This window comes from Suncus etruscus, chromosome 2 (genome assembly GCF_024139225.1).
Source record: "Suncus etruscus isolate mSunEtr1 chromosome 2, mSunEtr1.pri.cur, whole genome shotgun sequence".
NCBI classification, from domain to species: domain Eukaryota; kingdom Metazoa; phylum Chordata; class Mammalia; order Eulipotyphla; family Soricidae; genus Suncus; species Suncus etruscus.
In genome coordinates, this window is record NC_064849.1 from 127,543,726 (window position 1) to 127,564,789 (window position 21,064).

General features: G+C 43.9%; 1 protein-coding gene across 1 annotated transcript; it reads left to right on the forward strand.

Annotated features, from left to right (window-relative positions):
• The first annotated feature begins 1,869 nt into the window (after positions 1 to 1,869).
• Positions 1,870 to 20,000, forward strand: CENPH (centromere protein H). The gene is given in 12 exon segments (XM_049769067.1): positions 1,870 to 1,910; positions 2,021 to 2,146; positions 3,848 to 3,903; positions 5,178 to 5,226; positions 6,038 to 6,112; positions 10,167 to 10,223; positions 11,284 to 11,347; positions 12,809 to 12,860; positions 15,236 to 15,261; positions 15,263 to 15,308; positions 15,311 to 15,399; positions 19,905 to 20,000. Coding segments are annotated over 12 exon segments (777 nt in total).
• The last annotated feature ends 1,064 nt before the right edge of the window (positions 20,001 to 21,064 follow it).

Below are 21,064 nucleotides of genomic sequence, written 5' to 3' on the forward strand. Positions count from 1 at the left end.
GGTGTGTACAAGGTGCCCTACCCTCTGTGCCCAGCCAAGGAAAGTATTTTATACCTGTAAATTATGCATGTATTGCAGTCACCTGATCTATTTAAATTACCAGTGTTGCAAAGTTTCATCTGGTTAAGATTTTGACTACTAAACACAATTTAGCCATACAACCTCTACTCTATTCCAGCATCCATTAATTACTTTGAATTATTTTCTCTCCAGGCACTGACACGAGTATAGTTCTGTATTATCCTATGGATATTGCACGTCATTTTTCCTAAAAAAAAAAAAAAAAAAATAGCTCCCCATCACCTTGTTGGTTTAGTTTGCATTAACATTGTTACTAAATTATCAGTGCAGTGTTTTCACGAATATGCTCCCCAACCAGCAATATCAACTATACCTGTCACTAGAAATTCAAACCAGAATGAGTCATTTAGGCACCTCATAATCTATTTGAACCCACCCACCCTCCCCATGAATTTAAGATTGGAGAACAAATGCATTATTCGAACTCTTGTCAAAGGATTCATAGGAAACCGCTTAAAAAGAAGAAATCCTGGGGCCGGGTGGTGGCGCTAAAGGTAAGGTGCCTGCCTTGCCTGCGCTAGCCTTGGACGGACCGCGGTTCGATCCCCCGGTGTCCCATGTGGTCCCCCGAGCCAGGAGCAACTTCTGAGCACATAGCCAGGAGTAACCCCTGAGCATTACCGGGTGTGGCCCAAAAATCAAAAAAAAAAAAAAAAAAAAAAAAAAAAAGAAGAAATCCCAAGCATGGGATGGTGCAGCAATGAACTCTGATGATTGTGGCTCAAAGCAAAGCATACAAGGTTGCAGTGTTTATGCCCCGAGGATGAGCCCCTACAGGATCCACCCTAAGGAAACCTACAAACCGACCATTCTATGGCCAACCCCATTACATGCTCACAGCACTAGGATTACAGTTATAACCTGTTTGAATTAGGAACCTGAAGCTACCAACTCAGTTATTAGTGAATAATCTTACCGCAAAAAATCACGCTGGAAGTTAGATGTTCAAGTGTTTGCACTGCCTCTTGGGGAAGGGGGGAAACATGTTCTCTGAAATTGAGAAAATCCTCAATTTCATTTTTCCACCAAACAAGGGCTTGGCACCTTCTTAGTTAGCTCTGATCTCCCCCTATTTCTTCTGTCCAGTCTGCAAGACACATCACTTACCTATGTCACTAGGAGGCTCAAACACTCTGCTGGTGTTCACCCAGTCCCCGAGACAAGGTTGAATGAGGGGGAGGGTGGTTGGCGTTTCTCTTCCAAGACTGCCATTTCCTGGGGCCCAGAGTGTCTAACGCGGATGAACAGAACGGCTGCTAAGAGGTTTTTCAACTTTTAAAAACTGAACTCTTTAAGAATCTTGGCCGGGGGCCGGTGAGGTGGCGCTAGAGGTAAGGTGTCTGCCTTGCAAGCGCTAGCTTAGGACGGACTGCGGTTTGATCCCCCGGGGTCCCATATGATCCCGCAAGCCAGGAGCGACTTCTGAGCGCATAGCAAGGAGTAACCCCTGAGCGTCACCGGGTGTGGCCCAAAAACAAACAAACAAACAAACAAAGAAAGAAAGAAAGAAAGAAAGAAAGAAAGAAAGAAAGAAAGAAAGAAAGAAAGAAAGAAAGAAAGAAAGAAAGGAAGGAAGGAAGGAAGGAAGGAAGGAAGGAAGGAAGGAAGAAAGAAAGAAAGAAAGAAAGAAAGAAAGAAAGAAAGAAAGAAAGGAGGGAGGGAGGGAGGGAGGGAGGGAGGGAGGGAGGGAGGGAGGAAGGGAGGGAGGAAGGAAGGAAGGAAAGAAAAGAAAAGAAAAGAAAAAGAATCTTGACCAAGAGTTAAACCAAGCGCCGACACTCCGTAACCATGGCGACCGAGGCGGAGAGCTCGGACTTCCGGCGGAAGAGGTTTCGTATGTCGTCATTTCCGTTTCCGGCGTTCTTTCGGAGTCGGTTTTTTTGGCGGGAAAGTCGCCCGGTCTGGGAGTTTCCTGCTCCTCTGTGTCATTTGCTCCCAGAATGGCGAAACAGTTCGAAAAGCCAGCGTCTCCCGAGCCCATGGACTCCGAAGAGGACGGCGGCCCGCCGTTGGAAACCGACACATCCTCGTCCTCCGAGAAAGACAACTTGTCTCTGCTGCTCAGGTGGATCTCCCGAAGGCTGGTGCGGCGGAGCCAAGGGGCCCTGGTGGGCTCCAGCTTGGCCTTTGGTTCTGGAAATCCGGATGCCTGTTCGAACACTAGGCCACCTGGGTCACTTAAGCTCCTTTGGCTTCTTGCTGCATCTCGAAACGGAGACAAGAAATGGCATTGCTATGGGGGTCGGGGTTCTGGGCTAGGAGGAGTTCGTTCGGGGCTGTGTACTACTCCCCCTTCCCAGCCTTCTCCCTTGACCTGGAGTTGGTGCCCCTGGTGACCTGCAGAATCTTCCGCCTGCAAAGCACCGGAGCCACGTCCCTAGCCCGAGATCAGTTCGTTTCCCAGCTGCTGCGCTGATTTAACTTGCTGTGTGCTGGCTAGGATGCCCATGGCCTCCTACCATACACACACCAGTGGTCATGCTTGCTGGGGCCTAAACAACTTCATGCAGGAGAAGTGTCTCGGTTTTCTGGTTTTGGGGTGCACTGTGGTTCGCGGTAGTGCTCACACATGGTCCTGTGGGGGTTGGTGTCGCTTAGATCTGTGGTGTGTTGGAGTCCATGCATTCACTCCCATACAGCAGGTCGGGACGCTGCTGAAACTCCAGATCTCACGTATGGTGGACAAGCACTTTTTGTTAGTTTGGTTTTTTTTTTTTTGGGGGGGGTGCTCACACCCAGACGTGCTCTTGGCTATGCACTCCAGAATATATTCTGGGGGTGGGGGACCATCTGGAATGCCGAGTATCGAATCCAGATTAGCCTCGTCCAAGCCAAGAGCCTCGCCCCCTGTACAGTCACTGCAGCCCCACTGGGCAAAAGCACTTTTTGCCATCAGCTATCCCATAGGCTTCAAGATAATCTTAATATCTTTATATGGTTGGAGGGAAATGACAAGAAGACTTAGCACCACGTGAAAAGTTTATGAAGTTAGAATTGCAGTGTCTTTATAATTTTATTGGATCTGGACCGGCCAATGTGGGTCGGATTCCTGGCACTTCATAAGGTTCCAGGAGCCCTGCCAGGAATAATTTCTGAGTGCTGAACCAGGAGTAATTTCTAAGCGTTGAGCCAGGAGTAAGCTCTAAGCACCATCTGGTGTGCTTCAATCCTTAGCCCCAAACAAAAAGTAAATAGAAATAATTGGAATTTTATTGGAGTATAGCTTTCTCAAGAGTCCCGCTGAGTAATTAGTTAAGCCTTGGAACAATCCCAGGGCCCCCCACATGTGGACTACCGGTGAGCTCCATACTCAGCCATGACCTTAATTAATATTCTTTATTACATTTTTTTTTTTTTACTTGTGGGGGACACATTCAGCTGTTCTCATAGCTTACTCCTGGTTCTTTTCAAGGAATCACTCCTGAAGGAGATTGAGGGACCACATGGGTTACCGGGGATGGAACCAGGTTCAGCCTCATGCAAGACACCCTATCTGCTATATAATTACTCCTGCCTCTTTTGCCCATTTTAAGTAAGTGAAGCCAGGGCCTAACAGTAAGTCAAGGTAAGGCATTTGTCTTGTATGTGACCAATTTCGTTTGATTACTAGCAGCACCGTAGGGTGTGACCCAAATCCCTTTACAAAAAAAAAAAAAAAAAAAGGAAGCCAAACTGGATGTTTAATTGGCTTCATATCGCAAAGAATGAGTTGGTTTATCATATAGTAATTAATAAAATACAAATAAATGCCTTTTTTTGTTTCCAGGCTGAGAGCACAGACAAAACAACAACTCTTGGAATATAAATCAATGGTTGAAGCAAGTAAGTATTTTCATTTCAAGTAAGATTATGTGAGCTCTATTTGTATCTAAAATTGATTTTTAGGGCCAGAGCAATGGTACAGCTGTGGGGCATTTGCCTTGCACACAGCTGATCAGGACTAACCTGGATTCAATCCACGCATACCATATGGTCCCCTGAGCCAGGAGGGATATTTTTGTTTGTTTTTTGGATCACATCTGGCAGCGTTCAAAGGCTACTCCTGGCTCTATGCTCAGAAATCCCTCCTGGCAGGCTCGGAGGACCATAAGGGATGCCGGGATTCGAACCACCGTCCTGTATGGAAGGCAAATGCCCTACCTACCTCCATGCTATTTCTCTGGCCTCAGCCAGGAGCGATTTTTGAGGGCATAGCCAGGAGTAACTCCTGAGTGTCACCGGATGTGGCCCAATTAAAATATGAAAGGAAAAAAAAGAAAAAAAAATTGATTTTGAGATAGAAGTTTGAACTATGCTCAGCAGTACTCAGTGGTTATTCCTGGCTCTATATTCAGAGAGCTCTGATTCCTAAATTTATTTTTGTTTTGTTTTGGGAGATACACACAGTGGTGTTCGGGATAATCTGACTCTGCACTCCGGGGTCCCTCCTGGTCCTCTGGTTCTAGGGCGCACTGTGGCTCGCTGTGGTGCTCACACATGGCCCTGTGGGGATTGGGGGTGTCGCTTAGACCTATGGTGTGTTAGAGTCCATGCACTCACTCCCATGCAGCAGGGAGTTGAAACGCTAGCTATTGAAACTCCAGATCTCACGTATGATGGACAAGAACTTTTTGTTAGTTTGGGTTTTTTTGGGGGGGTTGCATTCGGAGGACTGAATGGGATGCCAGGGATCAAACTCATTTTGACTGTGTGCAAAGCAAAAGCCCTACTTGCTATACTATAGCTCTAACCCCTAGCATAGTATATTCATGATTCATCCATATTGTTGTTTTCTGTAAATAATTTGGTGCTCAGGGAACCATATGGGATGTCTGGAATTGAACCTGGGTCAGCAACATGCAATGCTGTCACTCCAGCTCCCAGTAACTAATTTCTTTAGGTTGTAGGATACTACTTTATGATGGCTATACCACTATTTAATTGCTTCTTGATATTCTTTTGAATTGTTTACACCTTAACTCCTGTACTATCTCTATAATATAATATATATTATATATTATTATATATAAATTATATAATATAATATAAATAGTTATATTTTAATATGAACAACTCTTTTCTAAAATACTACTAACATTTAAAAAAACTATTTGCAGATAAAGAAAAAACTCTGGAACAAATCACAGAGGAAAGGCAAATCAAAACGTATGTTAAAGTTTTAGTTATATTTTCATATGTCAAAGTTATATTTGTAGTCATTACCTAGATTCCATTATATCCCTCTTATGGTAGTGTATTTCTGTTTACTTCCCTAAATTTTGCCAAAATAATTTTCCAGGAGTGAGTGGAGAAATCGTTAATGTGAGGTGTAGGCTTACCGATCCACGAATTAGCTCTTTCTGTTAGCCCTTTATTTTATTTATTTATTTATTTATTTATTTATTTATTTATTTATTTATTTATTTATTTTTTGGTTTTTGGGCCACACCTGGCATTGCTTGGGTTACTCCTGGCTGTCTGCTCAGAAATAGCTCCTGGCAGGCACGGGGGACCATATGGGACACTGGGATTCAAACCAACCACCTTTGGTCCTGGATCAGCTGCTTGCAAGGCAAATGCCCTTCAGAGCATCTCTCTGAGCCCTGTTAACCCTTTATTAAGATACTTAGCTGATGGGGCCAGAGAGATAGCATGGAGGTAAGGCGTTTGCTTTTCATGCAGGTCATTGGTTCGAATCCCAGCATCCCATATGGTCCCCCGAGCTTGCCCAGGAGTGATTTCTGAGCGTGGAGCCAGGAGTAACCCCTGAGTGCTGCCGGGTGTGACCCCCCCCCCCCAAAAAAAAAGATACTTAGAAGAATGAGTCTCAGTAGGCATCAATTTTCAAATCTGTAAATATATTAATATGGTGAGTCCGGAGAAGATTTTCATTGAAGGGATATAATTTTCGCTTTTTTCAAAAGTGCGATTCATTTCTTTCTAATATTGCCAACATTCTTTCCTGCTTCTTTTATAGTCAAATTGAAGACCTGGAAAATAAAATTGAAGAGGTAAAAATTGATCTGCAAACAAAAAAACTTATATTAAACAGGTAATGACTGCATTTTAAATATAAAATTTTACGGGGCTGGAGAGATCACATAGCGGTAAGACATTTGCCTTCCACACGGCTGACCCAGGATGGAGCTGGATTTGCTCTTCAGCATTCCATGTAGTCCCCCAGCCTGCCGGGAGCGATTTCTGAGCCCAGAGCCTGCTAGGGGCGATTTTTTTTTAATTATCTTTATTTAAACACCGTGATTACAAATATGATTGTAGTTGTATGATAACAGTCATGTAAAGAACACCCCCCTTCACCAGTGCAAGATTCCCACCACCAATTTCCCAGATCTTTCTCCTCTCCACCCCACCCACACCTGTACTCAAGACAGTCTTTCTGTTTCCCTCATTCATTCACATTGTTATGATAGTTTTCAGTGTAGTTATTTCTCTAACTGCACTCATCACTCTATGTGATGAGCTTCATATCATGAGCTGCACCTACATGGGAAGATGGGGGGAAATAAGGGTTGGGACTGAGGCAGTGAAAGATTAGAAATGAGGGCCCGGAGAGATAGCACAGCGGTGTTTGCCTTGCAAGCAGCCGAGCCAGGACCAAAGGTGGTTGGTTCGAATCCCGGTGTCCCATATGGTCCCCCGTGCCTGCCAGGAGCTATTTCTGAGCAGACAGCCAGGAGTAACCCCTGAGCACTGCCGGGTGTGGCCCAAAAACCAAAAAAAAAAAAAGGGGGGGGGGCGGAGAGATAGCATGGAGGTAAGGCGCCTTTCATGCAGGAGGTCATCGGTTCGAATCCTGGCGCCCCATATGGTCCCCCGTGCCTGGCAGGAGCAATTTCTGAGCCTGGAGCCAGGAATAACCCCTGAGCACTGCCGGGTGTGACCCAAAAACCACCAAAAAAAAAAAAAAAAAAAAAGATTAGAAATGAGCTTTGTAGGGGCAGTATCAAGGTAACAATACAAGATGGATATTATGCATATATAAACTATATGCATACAATACTATCAATAGGACACCAAGGAGAAAAAATTTCCAGTGACTGTCCCAACATAAATCAGTGCTAGAACGACCCGCCCTCCTCCCAAAGTGCATTCTCATTATAGTAGGGAGAGGTAGGGGGAAAGCCTGATGACCCTATAGAGCTCACCTGCACTGGCTCCCAGGGAAGGCCTGGAGTCTAGGAGAAAAAGAGAGGGACGGAAGGGGGCCTGTCAAGCATCCCAGCTCTCTCCAGGCTAAGAAGAAGGCCTCTGGCATGGGGACTCCCAAACCCCATACCTGAGAAGAGCTGGCCTTCAAAATCAAAGGGGAAACCAGAAACCAGATATCTGCCCGCCCTCCTCCCCATGCACCTCCCCCCTGGAGTATCGAAGGAGGAGGGAAGCCTGAGGACCGCTAAGAATCCACCTTAAATCCACTTCTCGGGCCCGGAGAGATAGCACAGCGGTGTTTGCCTTGCAAGCAGCCAATCCAGGACCAAAGGTGGTTGGTTCGAATCCCGGTGTCCCATATGGTCCCCCGTGCCTGCCAGGAGCAATTTCTGAGCAGACAGCCAGGAGTAACCCCTGAGCACCGCCGGGTGTGGCCCAAAAACCAAAAAAAAAAAAAATATATCCACTTCTGGCCATCTGAGCCAGCACCCAGGGGGGGCTGGAGTCCAGGGGAAAAAGAGGGGGACGTCTGGGGGCCTGCCTAGCCTCCCAGCTCTCTCCGGGCTAGGGAGAGTGCCTTCAGTGTGCCACTGGGTGTGGCCCAAAAAACAAAACAAAGAACTTTGTGAATTGAATGCCAAATGTGCACGGCATGAGGTAGAGAGAATATTTAAGCTAGTTCAAATAAAATGATTAGATTATAGTCACACATATTTTGAGCCCTAGGGGCTGGAGAGATAGCACAGTGGTAGGGTGTTTGCTTTGTAAACTGTCAACCCGGGACAAACCTGGGTTTAATCCCAGTATCCCATAGGTCCCCCAAGCCTACCAAGACTGATTTTTGATCACAGAGCCAGGAGTAACCCTTGAGGCTTGCCAGGTGTGGCCCCCCAATTTTTTTTTTTTTTTTTGAGCCATAAGAGAAATGCTATTCAATTGTTAAAAATCTTCATTTGGGGGCTGGAGAGATAGCATGAAGGTAAGGCCTTGTGTGCAGAAGGTCGGTGGTTCGAATCCTGGCATCCCATATGGTCCTCCAAGCCTGCCAGGAGCAATTTCTGAGTGTGGAGCCAGGAGTGACCTCTGAGCACTGCCAGGTGTGACCCCAAAACAAAACAAACAAAATCTTCATTTGAAGAAGTTATAAAGGTAGGGTTAATGTGGCGCTAAAGGTAAGGTGCCTGCCTTTCCTGCGCTAGCCTTGGACGGACCGCGGTTCGATCCCCCGGTGTCCCATATGGTCCCCCAAGCCAGGAGCAACTTCTGAGCACATAGCCAGGAGTAACCCCTGAGCGTTACCGGGTGTGGCCCAAAAACCAAAAAAAAAAAAAAAAAAAAAAGATCATAGAAGACACTTTATCTCCCATTTGGTGTTTGAAAGTGTTGCATCAATTCATCTAATCTACAATGGGTAAGTACTTGCTTTATACATGGTCAAACTAGGTTCCATCCTTGGCACCATATTTGATTCCCTGAACTCCAGGATAAGTGATCCCTAGGCACTGCTAACTATGGCCCAAACCTACCCCCTCCCCATAAAAAAAAAAAAAAAAAAAAAAAGCCATGGAATTTAAATATGTTCTTTTTTTTTTTTAAGGAAGAAGGAGAAAGGGAGGGAGAGGGAGGTTAAATAGGTTCTTAACTATATTTTACCACATATATTTTATTTTTTGAGGTGAGGGATTCGTGCATGCCCAGTGATGCTTAGGGTCTCTCCTAACAGTGCTGAGATTGAACTGGGTTTGACTGCATGTAAGACAGGTGCCTTCTCCCCTTACTTTATCCAGCCCTATTGTAGAAGAGTGTTTACAAGTATGGTTTTAATGTACACCTCTTACTACACCTTGTCACTTCCAAAGTGCCCAAAGACCCTTACCAGCGTGCTTATGCTTAGTGTTAAAGTGTTTCTCTTCCATCCTCTAGTCCCTTACCTCCTAGCTTGCTTAGTGACTTCAGTTTTATAATCTTAGGCCAAGGTTCTGTCATCTCTCAATTGGATTCCTACTTTTCGTTTAGATTGATGCCGATCTATAGTGCATTACAGCTTTTTCTGGCCCTTCACCATAGCAAGTGGTTGGAAAGCAAAGCTTGGGCTACATTCAGATCTAATTAGCTGTCAGCCCATGATGCATAACCACATGCAACCACTTCATCTATCTTAGTAATATTTCTCTGATTTACTTATCAAAGTATTTCCCTTGGGACTGGAGCAATAGTACAGCAGGTAGGGTACCTGCCTTGTATGAAACTGACCTAGGTTTGATCCCAGTATTCCGTATAGTCCTCTGAGCAAAGCCAGGGATGATTCCTGAGTGCAGAACCAGGAGTAATCCCTGAGAATTGCCAGGTATGGCCCATAAAAAAAACATTCCCTATACATTCAAGACCTGCATATGTTTCCTATTATATTTAAGGAAACATCACAGTGATGAATGTCAGCTAGGTTTTTGTGGTGATCATTTCACATTGTATATGTAGAGCAAATTGTGAACTTGGGATGTGGCTCAGTAGTCTAGCATTGTAACTTGCATGTAGGAGGACCTGGATTTGATCCCGAGTAAAACACATATCATCATCATGGGTTTTTTTTTTTTGTTTTGTTTTTTGGTTTTTTTTTTGGTTTTGGGTTACACCCGGCAGCTTTCAGGGGCTACTCCTGGCTCTACTCTCAGAAATCACTCCTGGCAGGACCCAGGATGCTGGGATTCGAACCACCATCCTTCTGCAGGCAAGGCAAAAGCCTTACCTCCATGCTATCTCTCCAGCCCCCCATCATCATGTTTTACACCTGAAAATAATATATTATCATATGAGTTATCCATCAATTAAGAAAAAACAAAGTAAAATAAAGAGAAATTTAGTTTTTCGCTTGTCATGTTATATTTTGTTTAATGTACCATATTTTATCTATAATGCAAGTCTTTCCTTTCATACAGGGTACAGCTTTCAGCTGCACTCAAAAAATACCTGGAGAAATCTGATACCAAGACAAGGTAAAAAAATATTATTTTGTCTTTTATTGTTTATTTGTTTTTGGCAAAAAAGCAGTGCTTAGGACATACTCTTGTCTCTACATCCAGGAATCAGTCCTGGCAGTACTCGGAACAGTATTGATGCCAGAGATCAAACCCAGGTTTGATCTGTTTTTGTTTTGGGTCACATCTGTCTGTAGTCAGAACTTAGTCCTGGCTCTATGCTCAGGGGATCATTCCTGGCAATTCTCAAGTCACCATAAATGATGCTGGGATCAAACCTGGGTTAGACACATGCAAGGCAAGTGCCCTACACATTGTACTATCTCTGTGGCCCTTCACATCTCTGTTTTTTGTTTGTTTTTGGTTTTTGAACCAGTATGTAGCGTTCTTCTGGCTCTTCACTCAGAAATTGTATCTGGTAGGCTCAGGGGACCTGATGAGATTCCAGAAAACAAACCTGTGTTTATCCTGGGTCGATAGCATATAAGGCAAATGCCCTACCACTGAGCTATTGCTCCAGCCCCACATCTCTGATTTTAAAGAGAAATTTAGTTGTATCAGAATTTTCTAGGTTTATTAAGTAATAATTTTTTGTTAAGATGTATAATGGTGGGGCCGGAGAGATAGCATGGAGGTAAGGCATTTGCCTTTCATGCAGAAGGTCAGTGGTTCGAATCCCGGCATCCCATATGGTCCCCCGTGCCTGCCAGGAGCAATTTCTGAGCCTGGAGCCAGGAATAACCCCTGAGCACTGCCGGGTGTGACCCAAAAACCACAAAAAAAAAAAAAAAGATGTATAATGGTTATAGTTGAAGTAAATATATACTAATTGATTCATTAATGATTTTTTTTTGTTTTTTTCGGCCACACCCATTTGATGCTCAGGGTTTACTCCTGGCTAAGCGCTCAGAAATTGCCCCTGACTTGGGTTGACCATATGGGATGCCGGGAGTCGAACTGCAGTCCTTCCTTAGCTAGCGCTTGCAAGGCAGACACCTTACCTATAGCGCCACCTCACCGGCCCCCATTAATGATTATTTTAATAAATGTTAATAATTGCACTTTTACTCCTTTTCAGTGTGCTCATGGATAATATGAAGCACCTATTAGAACTGAATAATTTAATAATGAAATTGCAACAGGTAAGTTTGCACATTCTGTACTTATTTATTCTTAGCATTTCAGTAGCAGTCTTTTGTGTAACTGTTTTTATTATGATTAAATAGGATTGCCCAGGAGAATCAGTATGGTTGAAATTTAATGTATGTAAATTTTCTTTTTCATAGGGCCACAGAGGGAGTAAGGGAATGGGGGTACTTGCCATGCATGTAACTGACATGGGTTTGATTCCAAATACCACATAGGATCCCCTGAACTCTGCTGGAGTGATCTCTGAATACAGACCCAAAAATAAGCTCTGAGCACAGATGAGGCCCTAAAACCTAAAAAAGAACCTCCCTCAAACTCAGAACTTCAGAAAACACAAGCTGGTAGAAAAAATTCAGTGCTTTAAATATTACAGGTTTGTTAAACAAAATGCTTTAGTGGGGCTGAAGTGATAGCACAGCAGAGAGGGCTTTTGCCTTGCACTCAGCCGACCAGGATGGACCTGGGTTTGATCCCCAGCATCCCACATGGTCCTCTGAGCCTGCCAGGAGGGATTTCTGAGTGCAGAGCTAGGAGTGATCCCTGAGCACTGCTGGGTGTGGCCCAAAAACCAAAACCAAACCAAAATAATATGCTTTAGTGATCAGAACGATAGCTTCAAGGACTTAAACACTATTGTGAATATTCTATTCTAACTTTAATAAGTAAATTTTAAAAAGAGAGAAAAACACCTTCATTTGTTATGAAGGAAAAATAAAGAGAGGGAGGGATCCATGGGTTATTGGTGAAGGGACACTGATCCCAGTGGAATATTTAATGCCTGAAATTCTTATTAAAAGCTTATTAATAGGGCCCAGAGAGATAGCACAGCGGTGTTTGCCTTGCAAGCAGCTGATCCAGGACCAAAGGTGGTTGGTTTGAATCCCGGTGTCCCATATGGTCCCCCGTGCCTGCCAGGAGCTATTTCTGAGCAGACAGCCAGGAGTAAGCCCTGAGCAATATCGGGTGTGGCCCAAAAGCCAAAAAAAAAAAAAAAAAAAAGCTTACTAATAATAGTGCCAATATGTATAATTATCCTGTTACCTTTCTGCCTTCTGTTGGGGTACATGCCTTGCATGTATGAAGCCTTGATTTTTTTTTTTTGGTTTTTGGGCCACTCCTGGTGACACTCAGGGGTTACTCCTTGTTCTGCGCTCAGAAATCGCTCCTGACTTGGGAATCATATGGAACATTGATGGATCGGACCATGGAATGTCCTAGGGCAGTGTGTACAAGGCAAATGCTCTACTGCTTGTGCTACCACTCTGGCCCCATCTACTTTGATCTTAGCCCTCATATAATTTCTCCCTACCCCACAGCCACCAAGACTATGTAATCCACTCACTGAATTGTTAGGTCCACATCACATGACCAAGTGTCATAGCATGACCTCAAGACCACCAAATACTGCCAGGGAAGTCCCCTTTCCCCTTTCATTTTTTTTTTCTTTCTAACAGGAATCATGGGATTTGGAGGAAAAACTGTTGAATGTTAGGAAGAAGAGATTGCGTATGTAAAACATCTTTTTTAATACATTACTTCACTTACTACATAAGGCCAGATCTCCAACCATTGAGAAATTCATTACACACACACACACATAGTAAAATTTTGTAGTTTATAAAACAACATTGCAATTTGCAGTGTTTGATTTGCAAAGTTTGATTTTCGACATCACAAAATTAATATTCTCAGTGAAGGGGGAATGGAGCTATGAGGCAGCATAATATGAAAGTCGTATTCCAGGGCCCGTGCAGTGGCGCGGCTGTAGGGCATTTTGCCTTGCACATGGCTGATATAGGACAGACTGCAGTTCGATCCCCCAACGTCCCATATGGTTCCCCAAGCCAGAAGCGATTGTTGAGAGCATGTAGCCAGGAGTAACCCCTGAGCATCACCAGGGTATGGCCCAAAAAACAAAAAATAAATAAAGTCGTGTTCCCTTTCCATGTGACCACTGTTAAGAACGTGTTGTTCCTAGATCATTTGTATCCCATATAAATATATGTACAAATAGAAAACATTTGTTTTGGGGGGGAATATTGCATTCTACTTGACTGCTCAAGACTTACTCCTGGTTCTGTGCTAAGGGATCACTCCTTGCAGTAGTTGGGGGCCTATATGTGGCACCAGGGATTGAATTGGCGTCAACCACACGAAAGAGATTATCTCTTTGGTCCCTTGTATAGCTTTAACTTAATAAGCATGAGATAGTTTTTTGCACTGAAATACTGAAATCTTATTTTCACAATCAGTACTCATTTTCTGTACAGTTTGCAATCAGAAAAATAGATGTCAGAGGGGCTTGAAAAATAGTACAGTGGGTAGGGCACTTTCATGTAGCCAACCCAGGTTTGATCCTTGTAACCCCATATCGTCCCTTGAGATGCCCCCCCCACATACACACACTGTAATTTTTTTTTTTTTTTAGTTTTTGGGCCACACCCAGCGTTGCTCAGGGGTTACTCCTGGCTGTCTGCTCAGAAATAGCTCCTGGCAGGGACGGGGAACCATATAGGACACCGGGTTTCGAATCAACCACCTTTGGTCCTGGATTGGCTGCTTGCAAGGCAAACAACGCTGTGCTATCTCTCCAGGCCCCACACTGTAATTTTTTATTTTTAGGCCATACCTGAAGGTGCTCTGGGCATACTCCTAGCTCTATGCTCAGGGATCAATCACTTCTGGTGGGATTTAAGAGTACCATATGCAGTGTTGGGAATCACACTCAGGTTTGTCGTGTGCAAGGCAAACCCTGTATCCACTGCCTACTCATGCGCTATCTCTCTGGCTGCTATTTGTTGTATTGTTTTCAGGGGGCACCCCCAGCAGTACTCAGGACTTAATTCTGGCTGCTGGCAGTGTTCCAGGTACTGTATGTGGTGGTAGGGATTATAAAGAATCTGCTTGGTTCAAGGCAAGTGCTAACCCCTGAAATATTTCTCCAGCCTCACAAAACTTTCTATTTTACTATCAAGAGATGGTCAATTTTCAGTGTTTATTTTTAGAAAGAGGGAGTGGCATGTTCTGGACCACCGATGGTGGTGCTCAGGATTTATTGCTGGCCCTGTCCTCAGTAATCCATGATGACAGGTCTCAGGAAATTGTATGAGGTACTGAGGATTGAGACCTGGTCATCAGAGATTTTTCTACTGTAAAATTCCTTCCTTCCTTCCTTCCTTTCTTCCTTCCTTCCTTCCTTCCTTCCTTCCTTCCTTCCTTCCTTCCTTCCTTCCTTCCTTCCTTCCTTCCTTCCTTCCTTCCTTCCTCCTTCCTTCTTCCTTTTCTTTCTTTCTCTTTCTTTCTTTCTTTCTTCTTTCTTTCTTTCTTTCTTTTTTCTTCTTTCTTTCTTTCTTTCTTTCTTTCTTTCTTTCTTTCTTTCTTTCTTTCTTTCTTCTTTCTTTCTTTCTCTTTCTTTCTTTCTTTCCCCCCTCCCCCTCCCTCTCCCTCCTTCCCTTCTTTCCTCCCCCTCCCTCCTTCCCTCCCCCTCCCTCCTTGCCTCCCTTCCTTTCTTCCTTCTTTCCTTCTTCCTTCCTTTTTCTTCCTTCCTTTCTTCCTTCCTTTTTTGGGTTTTTGGTCAACACCCATCAAAAAAAAAAAAGAGACCTGGTCATCTGTGTTCAAGGCAAGTGCTTTACTCACTGTATTCTCTCTCAACCCCTAACATTTAAATTTTTCTTTTGACTGAAATAGCCAAGTATTATTCTGCTTCATAATTTTCAAGATTCACTTGTAGAGATAGTCTAGAAGATAAGGTGCTTGGCTTGCATCCTTCTGATTTAGATTAGGTTACCAACCATCACCAACACATTACTTAGTGTGGGTCTTTCCTAATGATTCTTTCTTGTATTGTGTGTTGTTTCTAATATTTTGTTTCATTTCAGAATTAAAACAATCTTCAGAAAGTAAGTTTTTTAGAAATACAGACAGAAAAGAATAAACAAAAAGAAGATTTGGATCGTTGGAAAATTCAGACAAGATGAAGACCATACATCAAAACCTACAGATGGAGATACACATTACTACAGTTATTCAGCATGTGTTCCAGGTAACTGTTATATAATTTAGGAAGGAGTGAAGTCTTTTTTAAAATGTATATTTATTGACATACTCTCAGTTGTTTTTTGCTTTTTCTTTTTTTTTTTAGTAGAACAGGACACTTTTTTCCCCTGGGCCACACCATTTGATGCTCAGGGGTTACTCCTGGCTAAGCACTCAAAAATTACCCCTGGCTTGGGGGGACCATATGGGATGCTGGGGGATCGAACTGCAGTCCTTCCTTGGTTAGCACTTGCAAGGCAGACAGACACCTTACCTCTAGCGCCACCTCTCTGGCCCCAGAACAGGACACTTTTTATTTACCAAAACTGCCTTAAAAAGATGTGGATTTGGGCTGGAGCCATAGCTCAGCGGTAGGGCATTTGCTTTGCATGTGCCAACCCCAGACAGACTTGGTTCGATTCCCAGCATCCCATATGGTTCTCTGAGCCTGTCAGGAGCAATTTCTGAGTGCAGAGTCAGAAAGTAATCCTGAGCCATTGCCGGAAGTGATCGGAAAATAAATAAGATAAATAAATAAGGAAGAGATAGCATGAACTCAACCAAGCAAGTAAGCAGTCAAAGAAAGAGATAAAAGGAGGGGGCCGGAGAGATAGTATGAGGTAGGGTGGTTGCCTTGGATGCAGAAGGATGGTGGTTTCAAATCCCAGCATACTGTATGGTCCCCATATGACTCCCTGAGCCTGCCAGGAGCAATTTCTGAGCATAGAGCCAGAGTAACCCCTGACACTGCCGGATGTGACCCTCCCCCCCCCCCAAAAAAAAAAAGAAAAGAAGAGACAGACTAGCAAGCAAGATAACAAGTGGTCTCTTATCATGACAAAATGAATCAAAACTGAATATTGGTCTTTTAACATATATCTAGAATTAACTTATTGCTGTGTTGTATTGTGTTTGGGGCCATACCTGGCTGTTCAGGGTTTATTCTCGGCTCTGTGCTCACTGCTTAGGGTTTATTCCTGGCTCTGTGCTCACTAATTCCTGGTACCATATAGATTTGCAGGTATTGAATGCAGGTAAGGTAGGTGCAGGACAAGTACCTTACTCCTGTACTATCTATCAATTTTGTTATTTTCTGTTCTTTTTTTTTTTTTTTTCTTCTTTATGTTTTTTGGGCCATGCTTAGTGGTTAGTGGTTACTTCTGGCTCTGCATTCAGAAATTACTACTAGCAGGCTCAGGGAGTCATATGGGATGTCAGGGACTTAAGTCAGTCACGTGCAAGGCAAACACCCTACCTACTGTGCTATTTGCTCCAGAGCCCCTCTTTTCTTTTTGGCCATACCCAGCAGTGCTCAGGGCTTACTCCTGGTTTTATGCTTAGGAATCACTCCTGGTGGGTGTTCAGGGAACCACATGTGATGCTTGGGGGGGGTTGAAATGGTTTTGGTCATGAACCATGAAATTGCCTTATCCCCCGTGCTATCTCTCCTGTCCCTATAATTTACCTTTTTTTGTTTGTTTTTTGGGGTCATACCAGGTGGCACTCAGGGGGTGTGCTATCTCTCTGGGGCCCCTAAGATTAACCTTTTTTTTAACGTATTTAAACACCGTGATTACAGATATGATTGTAATTGGGTTTCAGTCATGTAAAGAACACCCCCTTCACCAGTACAACATTCCCATCACCAGTGTCCCAAATCTCCCTCCCCATCCTACCCTCGCTTGTACTCTAGACAGGCTTTCTACCTAATTTACCTTTTCTAAGCACTGCTTTCCTTGTTAGAATAGTTCTGAAAAGTAAAAAAGGTAATTTATGTTAATCTGTTAAGTACAAGTATCTGATTTAAGTAAATTCTAAATATATGTTTGCAGTTGTGCCAATTTTAAAATTTTCATATATTTTTTTTTTTTGGTTTTGTTTTGGGGTCACACCCAGCATGCTCCAGGGGTTACTCCTGGCTCTAACGCTCAGAAATTGCCCCCAACAGGCCAGGGGGGACCATATGGGATGCTGGGATTCGAACCACTGTCCTTTTGCATGCCAGGCAAACGCCTCACCTCCATGCTGTCTCTCCAGCCCGATTTTTATATATTCTTTCTTTTCTTTTTTTTTTTTTTTGGCCACACCCGGCAGTGCTCAGGGGTTACTCCTGGCTGTCTGCTCAGAAATAGCTCCTGGCAGGCACAGGGGACCATATGGGACACCGGGATTCGAACCAACCACCTTTGGTCCTGCTTGCAAGGCAAACGCCGCTGTGCTATCTCTCCGGACCCAATTTTTATATATTCTTTAGAGGGTTTATTTATTTAATTTTTTTGGAGGGGTGTTTGGGCCATACCCGGCAGTGCTCAGGGGGTTACTCCTGGTACTGCACTCAGAAGTTGCTCCTGGCATGCGTGGGAGGACCATATAGGATTCTGGGGATTGAACTCATGTTTGTCCTAGGCCAGCCATGTGCAAAGACAAATGCCCTGCTGCGTTGTCTATAACTCAAGCCACTCTGTTTAGAGGGTTTAAAAGTGATTTAGGGGCCAGAGAGATGCATGGAGGCAAGGCATTTGCCTTGCATGCAGAAGGACGGTGGTTCGAATCTCGGCATCCCATATGGTCCCCAGAGCCTGTCAGGAACAGTTTCTGAACATGGAGTCAGGAGTAACCCCTGAGTGCCGCCGGGTGTGACCCAAAACAAACAAACAAGCAAAAGCGTGATTTAAACTTGGTCTTCCAGCAGTGCTCAGTCACCTGGAAGATTTATTCTGGTAATTCTTTGCCAGCATAGTCAGTGGTTCATTGCAAGCTCCCCTGATACCTGTGTATGTGGGCCACCCCTACATTGCTTGGGGAGCCTCTAGTCTAGGACTATACTTGGGGGAAGGCAGGGTTCTCTAGAACTGTACTAGATGATGCTAACCAGACCATTTGCGAGACATCAAACCTGGGTTCAGCAGCACATCCAAGACATATATAACGTTAACCCCAAAACTATCCCCCCAACCCTAATCCTGAGGCTTTAATTATGAAAACTATGGGGGGCCCAAGAGTTATCACAGCGGTAGGGCGTTCGTTTGCTTTGCATGAGGTTGAACCAGGACAGACAGTGGTTTGATTACCGGCATCCAATATGTTCCCCCTAGCCTCCCAGGAGTAACCCCTGAGCACCACCAGGTGTGACCCAGACCCCCCTCCAAATAAAAGAAAACTATGAGGATACATAGTTTTATTACTTAACTATGAGGATACATAGTTGAGCTCTATTTTGTATATAAAGGATACCCTGTAGAGCATGAGATCCTGTTTCTTGTAAGAAAAATCTCTTCTCTGTAGTTTTTATTTGTTTGCTGCATTGAAGCCATACTTAAGAGTCATCAGGGGCTACCTCCTGGCTCCATGCCTGGATTTTGCTCTTAGGAAACTGGGAACTTGTGCCTTGAACCTGGTCTAGGCTTCTGTAAGCAGAGCATGTGCCCCTTCTCTGTGGGATGTTTTGTTTTGGGTCCATATCCAGTGGTGTCTATGTTTTACTCCTGGCTCTGTGCATGGGCAGGGCTCAGGGGATTATTTGGGAAGCTAGGGTTTGAACACAGATTGGGTACATGCAGGGCATGCCTTACCCAGCATACTATCACTTTTTTTTTTTTTTTGGTTTTTGGGCCACACCCGGTAACACTCAGGGGTTACTCCTGGCTATGTGCTCAGAAGTTGCTCCTGGCTTGGGGGACCATATGGGACACCGGGGGATCAAACTGCCGTCCGTCCAAGGCTAGAGCAGGCAAGGCAGGCACCTTACCTCTAGCGCACCACCCGGCCCCATACTATCACTTTTTAAAGTAGAAATGAAGAATCAAAATCTTATTTGTAGTGTGGGGTTGAGTTTATGGGATTAAACACTTATGAAGTATGTTTTGAATGAGGTATGGCTTGATTGGTGACATAGTATAATCCCCTGAGCACCATAGAAGCCAGGCCTAGCTCTAGATCAGTGTTGGCTGTGCCCTCACCCCCCAAATCTACTATTGTTTTCTTATAAGAAGGTAAATGTTTGGGGCCTGAGAGATAGCACAGTGGCATTTGCCTTGCAAGCAACCGTCCCAGGACCAAAGGTGGTTGGTTCAAATCCCGGCTTCCCATATGGTTCCCTGTGCCTGCCAGGAACTATTCCTGAGCAGATAGCCAGGAGTAACCCCTGAGCACCGCCGGGTGTGGCCCATAAACCAAAAACAAAAAAAAAAAAAAAAAAGAAGGTAAATGTTTAAAATTAGTCATTGTTCAGTAAGTATTTGTTAAAATCAGTGAGAGGAAATATTTAATTCTGTTCATATTAAATATGCTTTATAGGGGCCCAAGAGATAGGTAGGGAGGGCATTTGCCTTACAGCCAATACAGGACAGAAAGTAGTTCAATTCCCAGCATCCTATATGGTCCCTGAGCCTGCCAGGAGCGATTTCTGAGCACAGAGCAAGGAGTAACCCCTGAGCCACATTGGGTATGACACAAAAACAAAAACAAAAAATGATTATTAACTTTAATGAGAGATTTTTCTCTAAATTGCAGAATCTAATTTGTGGGAGTAAAATCAATTGGGCAAAGGATCCTGCCCTGAAGAAAATTGTTCTTCAGCTTGAAAAGAACTTCGCTGAGATCAAATAGGAATACCGGAATGAGATCACACACAGTTCACAGAATACAGAGTCCAGACTGATCTTGCTTAGCACCAAAGGTGTGGTCTAAACCTCTTCTTCCTGCCAAAATTCTATCTTGTTATTTTGATGATTTTGGCCTTTGATATGTAATTTAAAATAACACATTTTAAATAAAGTGGTTGGGTATTTTTTTAGTGTGTTTAGAAGAAATATAGTGCTGCAGAGTTGATTTTTTTTTTTTTTTTTTTTTTTGGTTTTTGGGCCACACCTGGCGTTGCTCAGGGGTTACTCCTGGCTGTCTGCTCAGAAATAGCTCCTGGCAGGCACGGGGGACCATATGGGACACCAGGATTCAAACCAACCACCTTTCGTCCTAGAGCTGCTTGCAAGGCAAACACTGCCGTGCTATCTCTCCGGGCCCAGAGTTGATATTTTTTAGCTTGAGTTAGCACTATAATATAACATAGCATTATAAACATAATTGCTTTAAATCAGTGCTTCTCAATTATTTTCTGTCATGCCCCCCAGGAAGAACACATTTTTGAGCCCCCCCGCAACTGTAAATAGTATCTCTATTAAAATAAACTTTAACCTTCAAAACAAAAATATATAAAATAATTAGAGCTGATTTTTTTTTTTTTTTTTTTGGTTTTTGGGCCACACCCATTTGATGCTCAGGGGTTACTCCTGGCTATGCGCTCAGAAATCACCCCTGGCTTGGGAGACCATATGGGACGCCGGGGGATCGAACCATGGTCCGTCCTACGCTAGCGCTTGCAAGGTAGACACCTTACCTCTAGCGCCACCTTCCCGGACCCCTAGAGCTGATTTTTTTAATCAGAAGTGATGTCTGGATTAATGGCTACAATGAGCACATTTTGAAATGCATAGCTTTTCTTTTTTTTTTTTTTTTTTTTTTTTTTTTGGTTTTTGGGCCACACCCGTTTGATGCTCAGGGGTTACTCCTGGCTATGTGCTCAGAAATCGCCCCTGGCTTGGGGGGACCATATGGGACGCCGGGGGATCGAACCGCGGTCCTTCCTTGGCTAGCGCTTGCAAGGCAGACACCTT